The sequence below is a fragment of the Monodelphis domestica genome, chromosome 1, assembly GCF_027887165.1.
Source record: "Monodelphis domestica isolate mMonDom1 chromosome 1, mMonDom1.pri, whole genome shotgun sequence".
Taxonomy (NCBI): Eukaryota; Metazoa; Chordata; class Mammalia; order Didelphimorphia; family Didelphidae; genus Monodelphis; species Monodelphis domestica.
In genome coordinates, this window is record NC_077227.1 from 571,018,917 (window position 1) to 571,041,530 (window position 22,614).

At 38.0% G+C, this 22,614-nt stretch overlaps 1 protein-coding gene across 14 annotated transcripts in view; it reads right to left on the minus strand.

Moving 5' to 3' along the window:
• Positions 1-22,614, minus strand: part of CDS2 (CDP-diacylglycerol synthase 2) — a 94,773-nt gene that overhangs the window by 13,330 nt on the left and 58,829 nt on the right. For all 14 annotated transcript variants that reach the window (XM_056813451.1, XM_056813455.1, XM_007476282.3 and 11 more), the window contains 9 exons: positions 19,823-19,920; positions 17,184-17,323; positions 16,058-16,116; positions 14,669-14,751; positions 8,299-8,386; positions 5,904-5,972; positions 1,339-1,491; positions 556-675; positions 102-205 (listed from right to left, as the gene is read on the minus strand). In XM_056813451.1, coding sequence (XP_056669429.1) covers positions 102-205; positions 556-675; positions 1,339-1,491; positions 5,904-5,972; positions 8,299-8,386; positions 14,669-14,751; positions 16,058-16,116; positions 17,184-17,323; positions 19,823-19,920 — 914 coding nt within the window. The remainder of the gene's footprint in view (positions 1-101; positions 206-555; positions 676-1,338; positions 1,492-5,903; positions 5,973-8,298; positions 8,387-14,668; positions 14,752-16,057; positions 16,117-17,183; positions 17,324-19,822; positions 19,921-22,614) is intronic.

Below are 22,614 nucleotides of genomic sequence, written 5' to 3' on the forward strand. Positions count from 1 at the left end.
TTATTGAATAAGGAAATGTCTAAAATTCCCTAAAAATTCAATGTTGAAAGGCCAACCAAATTTGAAGAACTTTTACCAGATGCAGAAGAAAATTATGTTACCTGATAAAACTGGCAATGTACACATTGACAAAAGTAGCCATCAGGTACTGGCAGTCAAAGCGATCCATAATGCCTCCATGGCCAGGGATGGTATTGGCAAAATCCTACCAGGGTTAAAGAGATAGTCTATGAATCTGAACTCAACATAGAAATCACATACTCATCTAAATCACATACTCACCTACCCACACACCCAACTAGTCCTCAATGTAGAAAATTGAATCATTTGCCCTTGTCTCTAGCAAACAGCAAAGACATGGCTGTAAAAGGCAGATAGAGATAGTGGTGGCCAACCACAAAACACCATTTCCTGAACAATTAATTGGCCAGCTCACTTCGAATGATCCAGTTAAATTCAGCACATGTAATATGAAGTCCAAATGGATTCAGAAAGCCTGATTGGCCTGATCTTTGGGAAGAGGAAAGACAGAAAAGGTAGAGGAGGTTCTCCTACCTTGATTTTAAAGGCCCGTTTGAAGCCACTAGCAAAAAATCCTCCAAAGGGGCCAATGAGAGAGGCAAAGGTAGAAAGAGCAATGCTGTGGATCTGGAAGGGATACATCCGGACTGTTTTCTGCAAAAGAGAAAGCAAAAGTAAGTAGAGAATGCCTTCAGTTTTGATCTAAAAGAAGTTAATTTTGACAGGTGTGTGTAATTTCTCCCAATGTGCAAAGCTCACCAACATGTAATTTAAAAAAAAATTTTTTTTTTTAGAACTATGTTTCTTGGAATTTTTTCTTTTGTAAGAGAAGCAGAAATGTTTGGCCTGGTTTTGGTTCAAATACCAAAGACCTTGAGCAAGGAGTAATCATTAATTAGGAAACACTGAAAGATTATTTCTTCACATAAATTGGCAAATAGTCCTGGGGTAATTTCTTAGTTATAGAACTTCCAAAATTTTATTTAAAAATATTTATGAGGTGCCAACTACATGCAAGATACTACAGAAGCATAAGTATTTTCATTCTAAATAATTGGGGCAAAAAAATGAATAAATTAATGAATGGATAAATAAATGGATGAATGAATGAACAAATGAATGGGGCAGTGGGATAGGGAGGAAGAGAAAGTTTTTCTCACTCTGAACCTGCTCTGGCTCAATCTAGTTAGTTATTCTTTTTGGTTTGGCATATTCATCCCTTTTGAAAAAATTTTTGTAAGAAGACCCTCACATTTAATCTAACCAAGTACATGATCTTAGTTAGGCTTAACTCATGTCAAGTTAAAAGGTACACACCCAGCCAATGACAGACTGAAGCACCAAAGGGATGTTATATTCCTGAAGTCTGAAAAGATCCGAGGGCTCACAATCCACAGTGAAGCTGTTAGTGTCATTGTTGAACTCCACAGGGCAGATAAAGCATCTGTATCCAGACATTAAATAAGAAAGCTATTGGAAAGAAAGAAGTGCACTAGGTTAATGACAGATATTACAACTCGTCTTTCATCTAAGCTCCCCAAGTGACTCTGCCAACTCACTCAAGTCTATCTGTCTATCTCTCTCCTCCCCTCTTTCCTTTTTCTCATCCCCTCCTCCCTCTTTCTCCTCTCCGCATGCTATGACTGTTCCCACATATTCATCTGGTCTAGTCCATGTACAAGAAGGGCCTCCCCACTTCCTCTCCAAACAGTAATAACAACAGTTCTTATTTCCACACAAAAGTCTTCCATCACAACAAACATGTTTTCCATATATACTGAACAAAGGAAGGGAGGGAGAGAAGGAAGAAAGGAAAAGAGAAAGGAGAAGGAAAAGAAAGTAAGGGGAAGTGGTCTTATTATCTGTGATTTACAGCTAAGGAAATTGAGGCAGACAGCTAAGTGACTTCCTGGGGTTACACAGGTAAGAAGCATCTGAGGGCAGATTAGAACTTAATCAAATCTTCCTGATCCCAAGTCGTTGGTCCTCACTGCTCTAGGATCAAAACTTCCCTTCTGTTTCTCTTGGATGATACCCTCAGATTTTATACAAAAGAATGTTGCTTGATCTTAAGGCTTGTTTCAAGGATCTATAATTTCATCAGGGTGGATACTCCTTCTAGGAATACAGATGGTCACTCTCCTATGTCTTAGGAGATGAACTGCTTTAGCAAAAGAATTCATCCCCTAGAGGCCAACCATCTCACTTGCTAGCCTTTTTACACTGATTCTTTAAACTAGTGGTCTTCAAAATTTTTTTGACTCAACACCTTTACTAATAAAAATTTCTTGAGTACACCCTAACATGTGCGTTTTAATTTATTTATAAAGTTTATATGTACTACTTTACTCACAATTATGGACATAAACACACACAAAATAGTCATTAAATGGATGAGATGATTCTAGAGCACATGGGGAACCAAAGGAATTTTAAAAGGGAAGTGACAAACTTACATTTTGGAAAAATCAGTCTGACATCTGTGTGGCTTGATAGACTAAAGAGAAGAGACTTAAGGGAGGAAGACTAATTAGGAGGCCACTGCAATAATCCACATAAGAAATAATGGGGGCCTGAACTAAGGGTAACTATAGAGACAAATGTGAGAAAAGCTGTATAGGTAGAAATCACAAGATCTGATTAGTTAAGTGGGATAAATGAAAGTCAGAAGTACAGGATCACAAGTCGTGAACTTAGATGACTGAAAAGATTGTGGTGTTCTTGAGAGAAATAAGAAAGATTGGAAGAGAGATAAATTTGGAGGGAAAATAATGTAATCAAATTTGGAGATCATAACCCATCCATCCATGCTTAAACTGTAAGATATGGTCTGTCCTACCCAAAACAGAACAGGTGAGGAGAATGATCTTACTTTCTAAAATGCAAGGCCATCAGAGCACTGAACAAGGCTTTGGTAAATGGTAGGTCATTTAAACTCACTCTACTATCTGGAACAAGAAAGCTTAAACTCACTCTACTATCTGGAAACATCTACTATCTGGACAAGAAAGCTACCTGCTCAGTGTATGCTCTGAGAAATGCTGCCTGCCTCCAGTGAACTGATTAGATTAGATCAGACCTACTTGAGACAGGTAATATTTCACTGAGCATAAGATATCTCAAAAACTTGAAAGAACTCTTCACTCTCTAAAAAAAAGTTCCTCTCATTCTTACAAGGGACAAAATCAGGAAAAGAACCAGTCCTAAAAATCACTGCCCCAAATGTATGTCAATTAGACAGTTAATAAACATGCATTAAGTGCCTACTTATGCCAGGTACTGTGCTGGAGATACAATGAAAAGTAAAAGATGATAGTTCCTGCTCTAAATGGGGGAGACAAACAAACAAGTAGGTATAAACCAGCTACATAAATTAGAAATAATCAACAGAAAGGAAGGCACTAGAATTAAGTAGGATCAGGAAAGGTTTCTTATAATAGTGAGAATTTAGTAAGGACTGGAAGGCAGCCACAGAAGTATGAGGAGATGAGAAGGGAGAATATTCTAGACATGGGGAAAACCAGTGAAAATAACCACATTAGGGAAATGGAGTATTTTTTCAAGAAACAGCAAGGATGCCAACATCCCTGGATTACAGAGTATACAGAGGGGAGGAAGGAGGAAAAGAAAGGGAGGTTGGGGCCAAGTTGTAAAGAGAATTCTCCATTTGATCCGGGAAATGATGGAGAACCACTGGAGCTGCTGGAGGGAGTGGCATGATTAGGCCTGCCCTTTTAGGAAGATCATTGTGACAGCAGAGTGGAGAATGGACTGGAATGGGGAGAGACTCATGGAAGAAAACCAACCAGCAAGTTATTCCAAAAGTCCAGGCATAAGGTGATAAGGGATGGTGGCAGTACCATGGGAGAGAAGGGGGCATATTCGAGAGAGGTTGCTAAAGTGAAAGTGAGAGACCCTGACCATAGCCTGGATGTGACGGGTAAGAGAGAGGAGAGAGGACGACACCTGGGCTGTGAGCCTTGGGAGGAGGATGGAACCCAAGAAGGACGAGTTGGGGGGGGTGAGGGGGGGGGGGGGTAATGACTTCAGAATGGCCACATTGTGTGCACTGGAGATATCCAGTTCAAGATGTCCAATATGCAGTTAAAGACACAAGATCAGAGGTCACCATGAGTTGAGCTAGATGACAAGATTTGAGAATTATTAGCACAGATAATGAATCCCAGGGCAGCTGATGAGATCCAAAATTCAAGCAACAAGATAGACAAGAACTCTTAACCCAAGATGGCAGATTTAACCTTATGATCTATTATCCTTGAGAACTGGGATGATGGTCATCCCTGGAATGTAGCTCCTAAGGGGTATAGCCTTCTAGACAGCTGGGGACACGGTGACTAGAACATTAAATTATGGATCTAGATGACCCAAATTAAAATCTTGCCTCAAGAATTTGTCCTCAGGAGTCTGACAATTTCCTCTGGCCACAGACATTCCTCCACAGGCTGCCCAAGCATGGTGGCTGCCTTCCAAGAAATCTCTAGAAAAGGCCCAAGGACTAGGGAGCTGCTTTAGGCCGCCTAAGCATTTGTTTCCTGAAAACGTGCTGGAGGGGCTCCCTGGCTGGAAAAGCTGAGAAGGGAGGAATGGGGGCTTCTTGGTGACAAAGTGCCATTTGTTGCTTCAAGATTGGGTTTGTCTTAGTTATTTTAATGTCTGTTCAGATCCTCATCAACTCATCCAGAAATCCTAAAGATTCTGAAGAGTAGATGACCACACACACACACACACACACACACACACACACACACACACACACACACACACACGGTCTAAGGGGAAAACATACTGACTTCAAAGGGGGATTTAGAGTGGCCCCTGAAAGATGGAATCTTTGCTGCTCAGGAACATGTGGGAGTAACAGCATTCCCCCAGATGGTGTGAATTTGGTCAGAGTACTTCTCAGAGGTGGCACTTTGGCCTTTAGGAGATTAAATACAGAAATCTAAGCTATGGAATGCATTATTTACACGGGGCCGACAGAGGGCAACCTTGGGACACCCCTGCCTACTCCCTCCAAAATCTGGCATCCTCCCCTCCCCTCCCCCACACCTGGACAGAGCAGGTAAGTCTAAGAAAGCAAGGGAACAGGCATCTGGAGCAGCAAGCTAAAAACACGGAAGAAATTGTTTAGCTCCTATGACCCAGTAGGACTAAGTGGTAGGGAGCACCTAAGTGGTTCATGGATAGAAGAATGTCATCCCCATTATAACCCTCACTGCCTAGCTTTTACCACTCTTCTGCCTTGGAACAAAGACAGCACTGACTCTAAGACAGTAGATACAGGTTTTTTAAGAAGTGGCTGTAATAGCTCTCTCAATGTCTTAAAGCCCTGGCTTGATGGCAATGGGCTATGACAGTTGTCACTCTAAAAGGCAACTCGAATGGATTCTTCAGCCAGCTGCTTCCCAGGTGATCCCTACAAACTGAATGACTTGGGCAGCTATGAAGCTAGGTAGGATATGAAGGTTCTCTAGCTGAAAAGTGTCTGGAAAATGTAAAATTGAAAAACAGACAAATGGTTCATATTTAGATATGTCTTAGGGCTTTATATACTTGAATCTTATTATAGGCTTTTTTTTATCTCATTCTCTCTCAGCCTCACAACAATCCTATAGGTAAGTGCTATAACTATCTCCATTTTAGTGATGGAGAGGTAAGCAAACATGAGAAGCCTGAGCTTTTGGACTTCCTTAAGTCTCAGGCCATCTCCTTGCCACAAGTCGTCACAACTCTGATCCTGGAAGTGAACACTCAGCACTCCTCCCACCTCATGCACTGATTAACTCACAGATTATTGACCACACAGCCTGGAAACGTTAAAAAAACAAACATTTTCACACTTGAGATAGTCAGCTACTTACCAGAAGCCCAAACACCACAGTGGCAAAGAATCCTCCAATGAAGCCCTCCCATGTCTTCTTTGGAGAAAGCTGCAGGAAGGGAAAAAAACAGTCAGAATGTAGAAAGTGATGTCATCCTGAGTGTGTCTACACCTTCACCAAATCCCTTTCCACAGGTTTCCTCCTCTTTATTTAGACATGCTCAAAGATTCCTTAGTCCTATGGCTTTCTTAAACTTTATTTTCCTTTAATGTCAAACTTAGAAACAACAGGGCTTACATTTAGTTACTGCCCATTTGGATCTCAAACTGCCACTATATGGCTTTTGTCTCCCTCAAGCCAAAGAAAATACTCCAAGGACACTAACTATTTAATGAACAAGCCCCATGGTCTTTATTCAATCTCCTTCCTCTGCATCACTTTTTATTGGTGACTAACCCCTTCCCTTGGCACATTCTCTTTTCCTTTGGTTTCTGTAACACTGTTTTCAGAGCTCCAACATCTCTCAAACTGTTCAGCTCTTCACAGGCTCTTTCAATTTTGATATTTTTAAATTTGATATTTAATGGATATGTACTCATAAGAGCTCTCTCTTCAGCCCTCCTATCTTTTCTCTATACACTATCTCCTTTAGCAATTTTATCAGCTCTTATGGATGAAATAATGTCTATGTAGATAACTCACAAATATTTCTCTCTAATTCTTCTGAAATCTCTTCTGAGCTTCAAATCCAAATTTCAAGCTTCCTAGTAGAAAATGTCCCCAAGTATCTATCTGATATCTTAGCATTCAATATGGTTTTTGTCTGTAGTCAATTCTCATTCTCTCTCTCTCTCTCTTTCTCTCTCTCTACATATATGTATATACACATATATATCTGTTGACCGAATAAGTGAATATTTGCATCCCAAAAGCCCAACTTTTGGCCAAAATTATATCAGAGCATGACCACAATATCTCAATTAGGTTTCCCATAAGCTCCAAACAGATATAGAAAAGGTTGCACCATGAACAAGGAGATGAATCAGGAAAGAATTATCTTTCACAACTATGAACAGAGAAAGAATTCATGACCAAAAAAAAAGATAAAGATAAAATGGACAATTTTGATTATATAAAATTAAGCCATTTTGGGGGGCAGCTGGGTAGCTCAGTGGATTGAGAACCAGGCCTAGAGATGGGAGGTCCTAGGTTCAAATCCGGCCTCAGCCACTTCCTAGCTGTGTGACCCTGGGCAAGTCAGTTGACCCCCATTGCCTAGCCCTTACCACTCTTCTGCCTTGGAGCCAATACACAGTATTGACTCCAAGACGGAAGGTAAGGGTTTAAAAAAAAAAATTAAGCCATTTTTGTACAAGCAAAATTAATAAGTTTAAATTAGAAAATAAATAGTTAACTAGAAAAAAATCCTTATGATTTCTCTAATAAAAGTCTGATACATAACATACATATCAAATGTCACTAATCTAAGTTATTAACAATCATGAAAAAATGTTCCTAAACCACTAATAATTAGATAAATGTGAAATGAAAACAACTCTAAGTTCTACCTCATGCCCATCAGACTGGCAAAGATGATAAAAAAGGAAAGTAATTATTGTAAGAGGGCTGCATGAAAAAAACAAATACTAACGCACATGGTAGAAGTTCTAGTTCAGTCCAACTACTCTGGAAAACAATTTGGAATCATGCTCCAAAAGTTACCCTTCACTATAATACTAGATCTATACCCTAACAGCATCAAAGAAAAAGATAAGGATCCATAATGTACAAAAATATAGAAGTACTTTTCATGGTGGTAAAACACTGAAAACCAAGGCCATATCCATCAAATAGAAAATGGGGGGGAAATCCATGGTATACAAATAGAAGAGAGTATTATAATGCTATAGAAAAAAATTTTAACAGTGAAGATTTCCAAGAAGCCTGGGAAACCTTGTATGACTGAAATAAGCAGAACCAAGAGAACAACTTTTACAATAACAACTATTTTTTTAATTAAAAGACTGGAATAGATGATTTTATAAGGTTCCTTCCAGTTTTACACCTAAAAGTTGTTATCCAAAGGGGAAAAAAGTATAAGAAAGTCCCTGAAATATTTTTAAATGCATAGAAGAGAACAAAAAGAAACAAAGAGAAGCAAAATAACTGTGAACATTACATATTTAATTAATTATATTTTTAAAGGAAAAATGAAGTTGTATATAATATAGATTCAGTTTCATGTTACAATTCTTTTTCCCCCCCATTCTTCTTTGTCCTTTATATGGAAATGCTCATTTTATTTAGCCTTTGCTAAGTCTGGAATAAAAAAATAGTTTTTAAAAGTCAGTTCAGTTTCACTGTCTTCCAAAGCAACTTTTTCCCACTAAAAGAACTGCTCTATGATATATCATGTCAAAGAAAATTCTCTCACCTTGATAAGTGGGGTCCGACCAAAGAAAAAGCCAAACATATAAGCCATGATGTCATTACAGATCACACATGAAATGGGGACAATAAACCTAGGAGGAATGAAAGTGTTTAAGTATATACTATTATAACATTTGTTTGGGTTTTTTTTTTTACTCCCCTAAACTCTTGCTTTCTGTCTTTAAATTGATATTAAGTATAGATTCTAAGGCGAAAGAGTGGCAAGAGCTAGGCAATCAGGATAAAGTGACTTACCTAGGATCACATGGCTATGAAGTGTCTGAGGTAAGATTTGAACCCAGATTATCCTGATTCCAGACCTGGCTCCTTATCCCCTGGAGCCACCTCACTGCCCTATAACACTTGTTTTTAAATAACATCTTTAAAAATGTCTTGATGGCCATCTCAGTTCTGATGCCTTCTCCTCTAATCTGTCCCATTCAGCAACAAATGTCATTTCTGATGTCTGTGGCATCACAGGTGTGACCATAATGGAACACCAGCATAACTGACATGTCTTCATACTATAAGGATCTGGCAAATACTCCTTCCATCAACATAGGTCAAAACTATTCTGTAACAGCAAATGGTTTGTGAAGTCTGCTGTGATTAGAAAGAGTCCATCAGACTCTATCAAAAATAAGGCTCTCTGAATATGGCTAGGCTGGGTCTCCAATGAAAAACCATGCCAGCACTTGAACTCCAAACCTCTCTAGCTTGAAAGTAACTCCTCAAGTTTGGATCTGCTAAAATAACCTTCCAGAGTCCAGAGTTCTCTTCCATGCCACATCTTTTGGAGACTGAAACATTTTAAAAAAACCTTTTAAAGATCTTTCAAACACTCAACTGATAAAGCACTAGTTCAAAAGTGGGCCAAACATTCAGAAAAACAAATTTCTTATGCTAAACTCTCATTAGCTTTTCCAAGCCTTGCTGATCATGACTCACCAAACCTGCTCTAGATTATTCCCACCATCTGACTCTTCCATTCCTACTGACATGTTGCTGAAGTGAGCTACAAGAAATCATGAAACTATGATGCCTGGTCTCATCATAAATTACAACAGCTAACCTCAACTCAATCTTGCTGCAGCAAGACATTCTATTCCTCTCCAGTTTGATTTATCTCACTCTTCTCAGCAGCTGTTCCAAACCTTCTCTTCTCCTCTAAACCCTGTACCCATCCAACTTCCCCACTGAGAACCCTGCCTCATGCTCTGAGATCATTTCCCAAGAGCTTCTCTTCTCCAGTCCTCTGCTCACATCTTTCAGATGACTTCTTTCACCAAAGTGAACTTCTCTACACACACCTTGGTGTCCTTTCTCCTGACTTTTCCAGCAAATTGCAGCCAGCATCATCTCAAAGCTCTAAATTCTCTCATTTCTATTCTCTATCTTCTAGTTCCTTCCCTACTAACTTAAAACAGACCTCTGTCCTTTAAAATCCTCAGTTGATACCACCATCCATGCTAATTTCCATCTTCTACCTTGGCTCACACTACTGCCCAAACTACCTGAGAAAGCTTTCTACAATTGGTACTTGGACTTCCTCTTCTCTCACTCTGGCTTTAGTTCATCTTTCAGCTGAAACCAATCTCTCCACAATTACCAATAAATTCTGTAATTGTTGGCCTTCCTTCAGTCTTCATCCTTCTTGACCTCTCTGCAGACTTTGACACTATTTATCATTTTCTGCTGGATACCCTCTCCTCTTTAGGTTTGCTCTCCTTTGTTTCTCCTAATTCAAGGCCCCCTTTTCTTTTTACTCCATACTAAACTCATTTGATGATCTCCTCAACTTCTAAGAATTCAATCAGCATCGCTAAATAGATAATTCCCAGACTCTGCTGATCGTCACACATTTCCAACCTCCTCTTAAAACATCTCAAACTATGTTCAACAGAGAACTTAGTATCTTTTCTCCAAAACCCTCTGCCCTTCTGAATTGTCAAGTGCACCATGATCCTCCCAGTGAATCAGGCATGCAAACCTTAATATCAATCCACAGCTCCTTACTCTCATCCCACATATCCAATCTGTTGCCAAATCTTGTTTCTAACTTTACACCCTCTCTCACATGTCCCCTTCTCTCCACTTATACAACCACAACCCTATTTTCAGGTCCTCATTACTTCGCAATTGTCCTACTTCAATCATCTTTTTAAAAAATAATTTAAGGATATTTTTTGTTTCTTATATCATAATTATCCTAAATATCCCTCCTCCACTCCAGTTCCAAGAAAACCACCCCATATGACAAAATACTTTTAGAGAGGGAAAAAAATCATCATAATTGATCAATATACTAAAAAAGTCTAAAAACATGTGCAAGATATAACATTTAGGGACTTCCACAAAATAGTAGGTTGGGGATGTCTGCTCATTTGAGTCCCATTTGATCTTTATAACTGTTACATTTATTTTTTATTTTCTGGTGCAAAATTGTACTTGTGTTCTATCCATATATATGTGTGTATATACATATTTACAAATATATACATATAGGCACTGTGTTTATTGCTTTCTTGACTGATTACTCTGTATCAGTTCATATAGATCTTTCGATGTTTCTCTGTAGTCATCACACAGGTCATTTCTTAAAGCATAGTAATATTCCATTACATTCACGTACCATAATTTGTCCCAAACTGATGGGCAACTACTTTGTTTACAATTTTTGGCTATCACAAAAAAAGGATGCTATAAGTATTTTGGTATATATGAGTATTTTATATATATATATATATATATATATATATATATATATATATATATATATTTCTTCTTATTGCTGGCTTCCTTGAGGTATAAGCCCAGTATTAAAATCTCTGGTTCAAAAAGATTGGATATTGTAGTCAGTCATTCTATTTGCTAATTTACAAATTACTGCCCAAAATGTACCACTTCATAGATTCACCAACAAGGCATTTGATGCCTATCATTCCACAACCCCTTTTAACATTGACTACAAACATTTCTTGTCATTTTTGCCAATTTGTAGAGTAAAAGGTAAAACTTTAGGTTTGTTTTGATTTGCAATTCTCTTAATATTGATTTAGAACACTTTTTCCACGTGTGTGAATATTTTGCAGAGAATTATTCATATCCATTTGACTACTTATCTATTGCATAATGGTTATTAGAAAGAAAATACATGTGTACATATAGTACATATATATAATATACAAATGTATATTATTTATATCTTGAATGCCAAACCCTTATCAAATAAATTTGATACAAAGTTTTTTTCCCCATTTGACTATTACTCTTCTTAGCCTAGGTGCATTAATTTTGTTTGTGCAGTAACTTTTCAGTTTCAAATAAACAAAGCTAGTTATTTTATCTTTTCTTTGGTTAAAGAATACATCTATTGATAGCTGTGAAGGCATATGATTTCTCTTTTAACTTTTTTTATACTATAATCTTTAATATGAAGACAACATATCTATTTGTAATGTATTGTGGAATGTGGTATAAGGTGTGGTCTCATCTTAATTTCTGCTAGACTACATTCCAGTTTTCCCAGCAGTTTTTATCAAATGAGTTTTGTTCTAGGTCATTGATGTTTTATACTTTATCAAACACTGAGTTATTGAGTTCTACTGTTTCTGAATCTCCCTTTAGCTTATTTTTATTAGTCTATTCCATGAATACATTTTGTTCTTATTTTTGTTGTTCAGTAACTTTAGTCATGTCTGAACTCTTCATAACCTGATTTGGGGTTTTCTTGGCAAAGATACTGATGTGTTTTGCCATTTCCTTCTCCAATTCATTTTACATGAGGAAACTGGACTGAAAAAAGGCTAAGTGATTTGTCCAGTTACACAGCTATTGTGTCTGATGCCAGATCTGAGATAAGTCTTTCTGACTAGAGGTCTACCGCTTGATCTATTTTTTAAACAGAACCAAATGGTTTTGATGACTACTGCTTTATAATAGTTTAACATCTAGAAGGGCTATTTCCCGTTTATCTCTAGTTCTTTTTATCATTTCTCTTCATATTCTATCTGCTTCTCCATTATTTCATCAAGTTCTATAAAGTATCCTCTTGGTAATTTAATTGGCATAGCATTAAAAGATAAGTTAATTTTGGTAGTATTGCCATTTTTCTTATATTGGCAATATCTAGCCACCAGCAATGAATATCCCTCTAGTTATTTAGGTTATTCTTTATTTAAGGAGTATTTTGCAAGTAAATTTATATAAATCTTTTGTGTGCTTTGGGAGGTTGATCCCCAGGCATTTGGGGTATTTTGTGGTTATTTAGAATGGTATTTCCTTTCTACTATTTCTCCTTGTGTTTTTGTTATTATTACATAGAAATGTTATGGACTTTTGAGAATTTTGCAGCTTAAAACTTGGCTGAAACTATTAATCATCCCAATTAATTTGATTATTTGCTGATTCCCTAGAATTTTCCAAGTTAACAATCATACATCAGCAAATAGTAATTGTTTTATTTGCTTTTTTCCTAGCCTTTAATGTCTTTCTCTTGTCTTAATAATCTGGCTAGCATTTTTTTCAGAATTATATTAAATAATAGTGGGGAGAATGAGTATTCTTGCCATTGCAGATTCCAGTTTTTTGTCTTCTACCCATTATTTTGCTGGGCAGGGCATAATTTCTGCTCTCATAATTCTTATCTCACATTTGAACCACTCAGAAACAAACAGTTGTAGTTTTCTATTCTCTTATAACACAGGGTCTCATCAAGTATTGGATCATTTTCCTTTATTTAGCAATGTTTATTCACAGATGCCTGAACTCATTTACTAGATCTGAAAGCCATATTTCCTTCTGTTGTTGCTGTTGTTCCTTGTTTTATCTACTTAGGGGCATGGTCTTTTGTTTTTCTTCTTCCTGAGATCTTTCATAAGTTCCCCTCTGATGATGGTGGTTTCCTTGTGGGCTGCATCTCAAACATCTCTTGTGCTAGATAATTCAGGGTTCATCAGCCTAGATCTCTGCCCCATCTGAGTTTTTGGGTGGTCAAAATTAGCCCCAGCTGAAAGCTTTACTGTATCCCTTAGGTTTGGTGGAGTGCTACAATTCTCTCCAACTCAGACACACAAACAGAGTCAGGTTCTGATGATTTGTTTCTGTTCCTCTGTTCTCTTGGCTTAATAATACTAACAGTTCAGAGCTTTGCAGTGCTATTTACCCCACCACCAGTAATTCAGAACTATGGGGTTGAGGCTCTCAAACCAGTTTTTTGCTCCCAATAGGCAATGGCTAGCATGGATGTTTGTGGCCCAAGTAAATTTCTACAGCCTGGAGCTGGTGTCTCTATAGCCCTGGAAAGAGGAAGCAGGGATCAATGCATAGCAGTGAGTTTTGTTGTATTTCAGATCTTTGGACCTGCTAATGGACTACTGGTAGTATAGGAAGTAGAAAAGAAGTGAGTTCATGGTAAATGAGCATCAATTCCTGGGGTCTGAGAACTTTTTTTATACCCGGATTATGGATGTCCTAAACCATGGAGATAGTTGAAGTTACTTTATCTTTGGCTTACAATTTCTGTGTTGGAAAGATCTGAGAGGTAATAGAGGTCAAAGAAAATGTCTAGTCCTCTATCTTGTTGCTCATGTGATCTAGAATCCCTCTTCAATAAACTTCTCATTGTATTCTTGTCCTCAATTTTCTCCCATTGCTGATATGGTGAGTTTTCTAAACCTGGTCACAACTATACTCCTCTTCATTGCCCTCCAGTGGTTCCTTGTTATCTCTAGGATCAAATATAAAATTCTCCATTTTGCATTTAGAGCCCATTCACGACCTTGTCCCTTTCTGTTTTTCCAGTCTCTGATCTAGTTACACTGGCCTATTTGCAGCTGCCCACACATAATGCTTTATCTCATCTCCTCTGAGTCTTTGCACTGACTCTCCCCCACACAGAGATGCTCTGCTTCCTCCCCTTCATCTCTTAGCTTCCGTGGCTTCATTCATCTCAAACCCCACCTTCTGCAGGCTTTTCCCAGTTCCCCAGCTGCTAGTGCCCTCCCCTCTCAGATTACTTTCCATCAATTCTACATATATCTTGCAAGTAACTAGTTATTTACATGTTGTCTCCCCCATTAAAATGTAAGCTCTATGAGGGTAAGGGCCATTGGGAGTGCCTCTTTTAGTAATCATAGTGTTTAGCAGAGTGCCTGGTGATTGACTTTGTATCTGGTTCCTGCAAGGGAGATGAAATTATCTAATACTTGGTCCAAATATTTAATAGGACATCCCATATAAGCCATTTTACTTCAGTTGAAATCTCATCCCACATGGTATAAAGGGTAATGTTTGTACCTCCCTCAACTCCCATGAACCACCTAAATATAATACACACATGCATGTACACCAGCATCCACCCTACTCCAACTCACCAGATCATTCCTTCAAACAAGTTGTGGATAATGAGATGGGACTGGGTCACAACAATAAGCAGGGTTACATGAGTCCAACCAAACTATAGGAGAGAGAAAAAAAAATGTTTCCTAGACCCCAATCCATCTCTAAAGCCACTTCAGCAAACAATGTTAGGTAGAAAGCTATGATGTATTGTAAACAGAAACTGCCCCTTTATGCTCCCTGTACCTGTACTCTGTATCTTTGAGCTTTTAATCATGATGTTTCCCCTTCCACACTCCCTCTTATCTAATTCCCCTCCGAGACAACTAAGTAGCAATGTGGGCAAACCAGAGAAGACCAGGGCTCTATGGACACCTTGGGTACAGTCTATTTTTTGTTTTTCTTTGTATCAACAGCACTTAGCACAGTACGTGGGCATATAGTTAGTGCTTTACAAATGTTCATCAACTCATGACTGAGGTTCTATGTCAGAAGAATTAGAGCTAGATTTGTGTTCCCTTTATTTTAGCCCAGGAACTAAGGCTCAGTTTCTTAGGGGCAGAACCCAAGTTTCTTGATTTCCAGTCCAGTGTTCTTCCCACCACATTATGCTAGTGTTCTAATGCTAAGAATCCACAAATCTTTATTCTAGAATCATAGGATCCAAGAGCAAAAAGGAATTTCAGAGTCGCCTAATCCAACTCCTAAATCTAAGGCCCTATGAGGAACATTACACTTGATTTAGCTAAAAGGCCAAAAAGTGATCCTATGAGGAACATTAAAAAGTAAAAGACATTGTCCTTAACCTTTAGGGATTTAAAGACTAGGTGGAGACTAATCATAATAATTCATATTTATATAGTGAAGATTTACAAAAAACATTTTCCTCAAAACAACCAAGATGGGGAAAAAGAACAAATATTATTATAATCATTTTCCAGATAGGAACCCAAGGCTCACGATAGGGAAACAATTTCCCCAAATTCACACAATTATTAAATAGCAGAACCAAGATCAGCAAAAAAGTTATATTAAAAAAAAAAGGCCTAAAACTTCCTGAATTGACCAAGTTGTCAATCTATAAGAATAGGGGAGAAAGATCCTTGTAATGAAATGTCTTGCTCAAATCACTTGGAAGATCATCAAGAGATATATCCTTTATGCTATACTAAGTAATGGGCTCTGATTGAAGAGGCTAAGCAACTCTAAATACGCTAGATTTATAAGATGCTCTCCCATCAGGCATCTGCTCCAAATACCCTGGGAATGGAGGAGTCACCAGACGCTGTGTTGCATTCCAGAGAAAGACAAAGAAAAAAGTAGGTGAATTTCCACATTAGAATCTCATTTAAGCTAAGAACACTAAGCTGCCTCATCCCATTTGCCCCTCTCCCCACTGTGATCCATCCACCATTTCCTCTTACCATATAGAACTGGAGCCGATAATGCTTCTTAACAAGACTCAGTACAAACATGCAGAACCCTAGATGGAAAGATGGAAAATGGACAAAGATAGGGATGAGTCACATCTTAGACTCATCTCTCTTCTAATTATTTCCATTATCAGTACTTAGTGGCAATTTGGGTAAATTCCTGCCAACACTTCAGGGCTTAGTTATTACAAAGGCCAGAGAAACAAAAAAATAGCATTACCACTAATGTTTCTACCAGGCTGGGTCACATCACTGCTTTTTTCAACAGCTTTCCCATTAGAAAGATCTTGTTTATGCTGCAACATAAGACTGCATTACTGGTTCTATAACTGACTTTATCTTCTCTTCTGGACAAACACCTGAGGTAAAACTCCATGTTCAAGTTTGACCCTATATGTACATACATACATGTATGTGTGTGTGTCTTTACACATGAAGAAATGTATATATTCACATATTGCATATTTACACATACATGCCTTTAGAATTACAAGGAAGTTTTGAGTCCAACTCCTTCATTTTATGCATGAAGAAACTGAGGTCCAAATTTTCAAAAAATAAAAATTAATATATGAAACAATTCCTGTTCATAAATTTAAAATGACAACTCATTTGTAGAGTATTAGTAAGTTTACAAAGCACTTCTTCACAAAGACTCCTTCAGAAAAGCAGTATAGGGGGTAGCTGGGTAGCTCAGTGGGTTGAGAGCCAGGCCTAGAGACGGTAAGTCCTAGCTTCAAATCTGGCCTCAGACACTTCCCAGCTGTGTGACCCTGGGCAGGTCACTTGACCCCCATTGCCTAGCCCTTACCACTCTTCTGCCTTGGAGCCAATACACAGATGGAAGGTAAGGGTTTAAAAAAAAATAAAAAGAAAAGAGGTATAAATAGAGTTCTAGTTTAGAGATAAGGAAACTGAGATTCAGGGAGGTTGTATGATTGGCCTGTGGTTATACAGCTGAGTTCAAAAGTCAAACAGAAACTTAGATTTCCTGAATCCTAGGACCAAACTCTTTTCACCAAATCATGCTGCCTTTGTGGAGTGCCTTATTTACACTCAGCAGGTTCTATAAATGACACAAATACAATGACTAGTGAAGTGAGTAATAATTAATTACCTGTTAGGTAAAGAGCAAAGGAAATGAAGCGATGATATTTACTGAGAATCCTCAAAGGCTCCTCTCTTTGGACCAGAGTGAAGAAGTAATCAGTCACTGTTTCACCATAGAAAAAATAATTCACGCACAGTAGAAAGTACCTGCAAAAAAAGAAAGGATGCTTTCCAGGGAAAAAGGACTCCACAGCATGTTTCTTGCACTAAAGCAATCGGACAATGCTGCCTGACCTCCCAGAACTACAGTTCCATTTGCCTTCAAGACATTTCCACTGACACTACAAATGGGTGCCAAATTTTAATCACTTTTCCTTCAAAAACTTCTCTCTTATTACTTCATCATCCTAATTTGTGACACTATTCAACTGCTTAACATATCCAGAACCACTGAGTTATCTTTGACTCTTCCCTTTCCTTCATCCTTCTTATCCATCATTTACTAAAAATCCTGTCAATTCTTTCTAAATCCCTGTATTTCCTTTTCTCTGCCTTTCACTACTTTCACTATGGTATGGGTCTTCATTACCATTCATCTAGACAATTGCAATAAACTTCCTTATAAGTCTTCATGTCCCTATTCTTTCTTCTAATCCATCCTTCATGCCACTATCTGACTAATCTTCCTCATGAATATATCTAGGGGGCAGTTAGGTGGTTCAGTGAATAGAGAGCCAAGTCTAGAGATGGGAAGTCCTGGGTTCAAATGCGGCCTCAGACATTTCCTATCTGTGTGACCCTGGACAAGTCACTTAACCCCCATTGCCCAGCCCTTGCTGCTCTTCTTCCTTGGAGCCAATAAAAAGAATCGATTCTAAGATGGATGGTAAGGGTTTTAGTAAATAAATGTGTGTATATGTATAACTATATAATCCTCTTACTCTGACCAAAATTCTTCAGTATGCATTTCCTCCAGCTGAGCAGTATTTAAATTCCTGCCTACCATTCAATGCCCCTAAAAATCTGGCACCTCCCTACTTTTTAAGCCTTCTATAATATTAATTCACTTCATATACTTTGTGGTGCAACCAAAATAGACACTGTCTTATCTCCTGAACACCCACATCTTGGCTACCCTGTGGTAACTGGAATGAGCTTCCACCTTCTCTTGTTCTTATTCTAGGCTCAATAAATTCCTTCCCAGCTTTTTTAAAGCCCAAATCAAATACTACTCACTATATGAAATCCTTCCTAAATCCTGATTACAATATGCAATTTTGATATAACACTTTTCCCGTTGGATCTCACACAGCAGTGTTTTGTATCTAACTATAAAACATGATTAATATGTCATTTGCATTCTTGGACCTTCTAATATGTGTGATGGTCCCCTTACCAGACTAGAAGGTCCAAGAACACAAGGACTTTATCATAGCAAAACTTTTTTTATCCTGTGCTATCTCACAGAGGACTTGGTATATGCTCTGAGCTTAAGAGCTATTCACTGAACTCAAGTCAGATCCTACAAATTAATTTTTTAGTTCTTGATCTTTTTATGAAGCTTCCCATCCTAACCAAGAAAGCAAAAATCAGAATAATAATGTAAACTCCTTAGGCTAGCATTCCCTCCACATTCTGGCTCCAAACTACCCTGAAAGCCTTCTCTCCCACAGCCTCCCTTTAAGGAACTTCTATACTAACTGTCCAAACTTCCCTGTTGCCTCTCTGTACTATATCATATACACACACATATATACATAAACATCTGTATACAGTTAGAAGGAATCATATCATTCAACTATTTAACAAATGAGAAAACTGAGACCCAAAGAAGTTAAAAATCCTGTCCATGCAAAACCTGTTCCTTCACTGGCACTACTCCATCTCCTGCTGGTCACTCTTCTAAATGCCACAGGCCTTCGAGCTTATTCCTCTAGTCAGTCATAGCAGAGATTCTAGTTCTCTGAAGAAATTTGGAATCTACTCAGTGGCCTGCCACTACCCAACATGCTTTGTGCAGATTATCTCCCTTGGCCCATTGTCTCGTTCAGTTCAGTTCAGTTCAGTAACTTTGTGAAAAAATAAAATACTGAATCTCTAATGTCAGATCAGTGTCTAAAGTAAATTGATAGTAAACTAAATATATTTATTAAAAAGAATGAGAAACTAGATTAGCACCTAAAATGGCTTAGCCAGAAATCTCAGTCTTGAAATCGATATAACTATGCCCTTATTATGCCCTTATTTTACAAAAGAGAAAATTGAGCCTGGACAGGAGGATGAGGAAGGTGGTGGGAAAGGTACCTAAAAAGGATGTAATTTTCTCCTATTTACTAATCTGGTCAGTAGCTGGGCTGGACCTAGAACCCAGGTTTCCTGACACACAGTTCAATATCAGCCTTGTAAACTTTAGTGGATAAGTTATGGTGGATCAGAAAATAAAAGTTTCTCATGCAGAAGTTAAAAAGCCCAAACATACTCTATTGTCATAGATATGAGCAAAGTTTTAGGTCCTTCTGAGTTAAAATGGAAATTTTAGTAGTTACTTAGTGATTCTTTGGCTCCTACAGGACAGAAGCACACTTCCCTACTATGAGATGGGCACTGTACACCTTTGAAGCTGACAGTAAAATGTTTGGGGAGCCACACAGTCCATAATTTATTATTCAGGCCTCTTCCACGCCCAGAGGAGGCCAGGGTGCTTACCAACTGAGGGTCCTGAACCAAGGTAGGTCATATGAATGGTAGACATTATAGCCAATAGTGATGATCTCATGGAAACACTTAATCTGAACACACATCACCTGTAGGACACAGAAGAATTGAACCATTTATTGTACTTATTTATATTTAGAGCCACTTCTCCCTTAACCCAACCTTTTGATTTGAGGTTGTAAGATGTGTGTGTGTGTGTGTGTGTGTGTGTGTGTGTTAAAAGACTTGAAATCAGCAGTGTTGTCAGACAAATCATTGGCCAAATAGCAAGACACAACAAAAATCTAACCTGCTTACATCCTCAAATAATACTGCTATCCTCATTATCCCTATTCCCATTAACACCTGTAAACCTTAAAATTTCACAGGCTTATGAATGTTAAAAATTTTACTCCACATTGAGGAATCCTCCAATTCCCTACTTGAAATAATTCCCTACCAGATAGTGAGAACTCTACTTGAATGTGAAAACTCCTTGCTATGGGAGGATCTCTACCCCATCCCTACTTGGGACTGCTTTAGGGGAGAAAACTCCTTGCTATGGGAGGACCTCAATTCCACCTGTACTTAAGAATGCTTTAGGGCAGAAAACTCCTTGCTAAACAATGAAAGTACTTGAAAACCATACTTATAAAGGAAAGGAGTTCTTTGAGTCATGCCTACTTTTGGAATTGATACAAGGGGATGCTAAGTGCCTATAAAGGTGGGGCAACTTGTAAACTACTTAGACCTAAAAGGTGAAAACTTACTCAGAGGTTTTCTCTTAATGAAATTAGTCGACACAGCAGCATTTTTTTTCTGACTTACTAAAGAGATTAATCTACTCAGCTGTGAATTCAAAATGGGCTGTCTTTTGGAAACCATCTACAGCGATTGGTAGATGGAAGAACTTAGGGGAGGTGACATAGGAGATTTTGCCCTTAAAAATAACAGCTCAGAGAAGAGCTGGAACTCATTCTGAAACATTCAGATTGAGGAGGACTCATTTTGAGGAAGACTGATTCTGAAACATTCAGATGGAGGAGGGAGCTGGTGAAAGCAGCTGAGATGATATTGGCTTGGTGTCACTAGAATCCTTGCTTAGACAGATCTTGTGGTGAGTGTTAAAAAACTGACTGATTTCTCTCTTAAGACTCAGGTCTAGGCCATATTGGCTTGAGGCCCTTCATACTTATTCCTTTCTTACTCTCTCTCTCTCTCTTTCTTTGATTACTCATTGTATTATTAATTAAAATTCCCTATAAAACCCAGTTGACTTGGACATATTCATAATTGGGAATATATTCCCTGGCGACCACCTTATATTTGATTTAAAACAAGACACTGTAGAGAAACATATTTTCTGCAGTCAAATTTACTCACCCTCTCTTATATCTATCACAATTTATATTTTCCACCATTTTAACTCACTACAGTTTAAGACCTCAACCATTTTAAATCTAACACACCTCACTTTCCTCCTTCCATTAATATTTAATTTTTTTTAATTTGTTTAAAAGACCTGAGATTTCCTTGATGTAGGTGTTCCTTTCACCAAAAAAAAAAAAGACAATACTATACACTTTAGGATTGTGAAGATTAAATTAACTCTCCCTGCCCATTTTTAGATTTAATCACCAAAAGTGTAAACACCCCACTCACAACTGAGTGAGGGGAGGTCTGTGACCCACGTGTGTAATAGTGGGTGATGAATCAGAATCGACTTACTGCCCCCAGGCAGTCCTAAGCAAAGCTTTAGCTGTAATTGGTAGACATAAAAATAGAGGAAGGCACAGGAAGTGACACAAAAGAAGTGTCTTTTAAAAAGGAATTAAAACTTCCTGTGAAGATTTCTTCAGTAATTCTTCATGCTTCGGACTTCTGAGTGCTCTCATTCTTCAGAATTCTGAGTTCAAGTTGGAAGCTGATGAAGAATCTGCTGACTGGACCTGAGATCTTAGACTTGGTGAGACTGTCCTTGAATCTTCTCTTTGGACTGACATGTGGTAAGGGAAAGAGCTGACTCCTTTCCTGGATTTTCTGAAGAGACTAGCCTCAGGAAAGACCTATCCTCTTGAGAGAGGCTTCCTGCATCCCCAGGTCTTCAGCTCAAGACTAAAGCTTCTCTGGCTGAGGACTAAACTCTCCTGCCTGTTTTTGAGCCCGGGATCAGAGCAAAATATTTAGTGCTTAGACTAGATATCTTACCCTATTCCTCTCATTTTCCTCATTTTCTTACTTTCACTCTTTCTATATTTTATAAATAAATTGTTAAATAAATCTCTTGGAATTAATTAAAATTCCTAGCGACCCTATTCATAAATAACCTAGCCCAACCTTTTATAAAAATTCCTCACATTTTTCTACCCCTTACATTTCATAAGATGGTTCTCACAAGTGACTGTGGCCAAAAAAATCTTAATCTGGTGGCCTAACTTAATTAGGCAATTCTTCAAAGAATAGACACACCTGGTCCATACTACAAATCTTTCTCTGAAAAAAAATTTTTTTAAATAAAGATCTATCACTTCCTCCTCCCACTTACTCCTCCTTGGGGGAAAAAAGCAAAATAAATACAGATATCATATTGTTACTAAATATAGCTTTAAATGATTTAAGCTTGGGGTTGTCATTTTAAAAGTCAAATGAAATGGCCTTTTTCCCAATCTCAAAATGAATGTTTCAAAAATCAATCTGAGGCAACCGTTTGACCATACAACTGGCCCACATCAATATTTCTCCAGTGGGCTGCTGATTATTCACTGGCCATGGATATCTACTTACGCACATTTCATTCCTCAGCT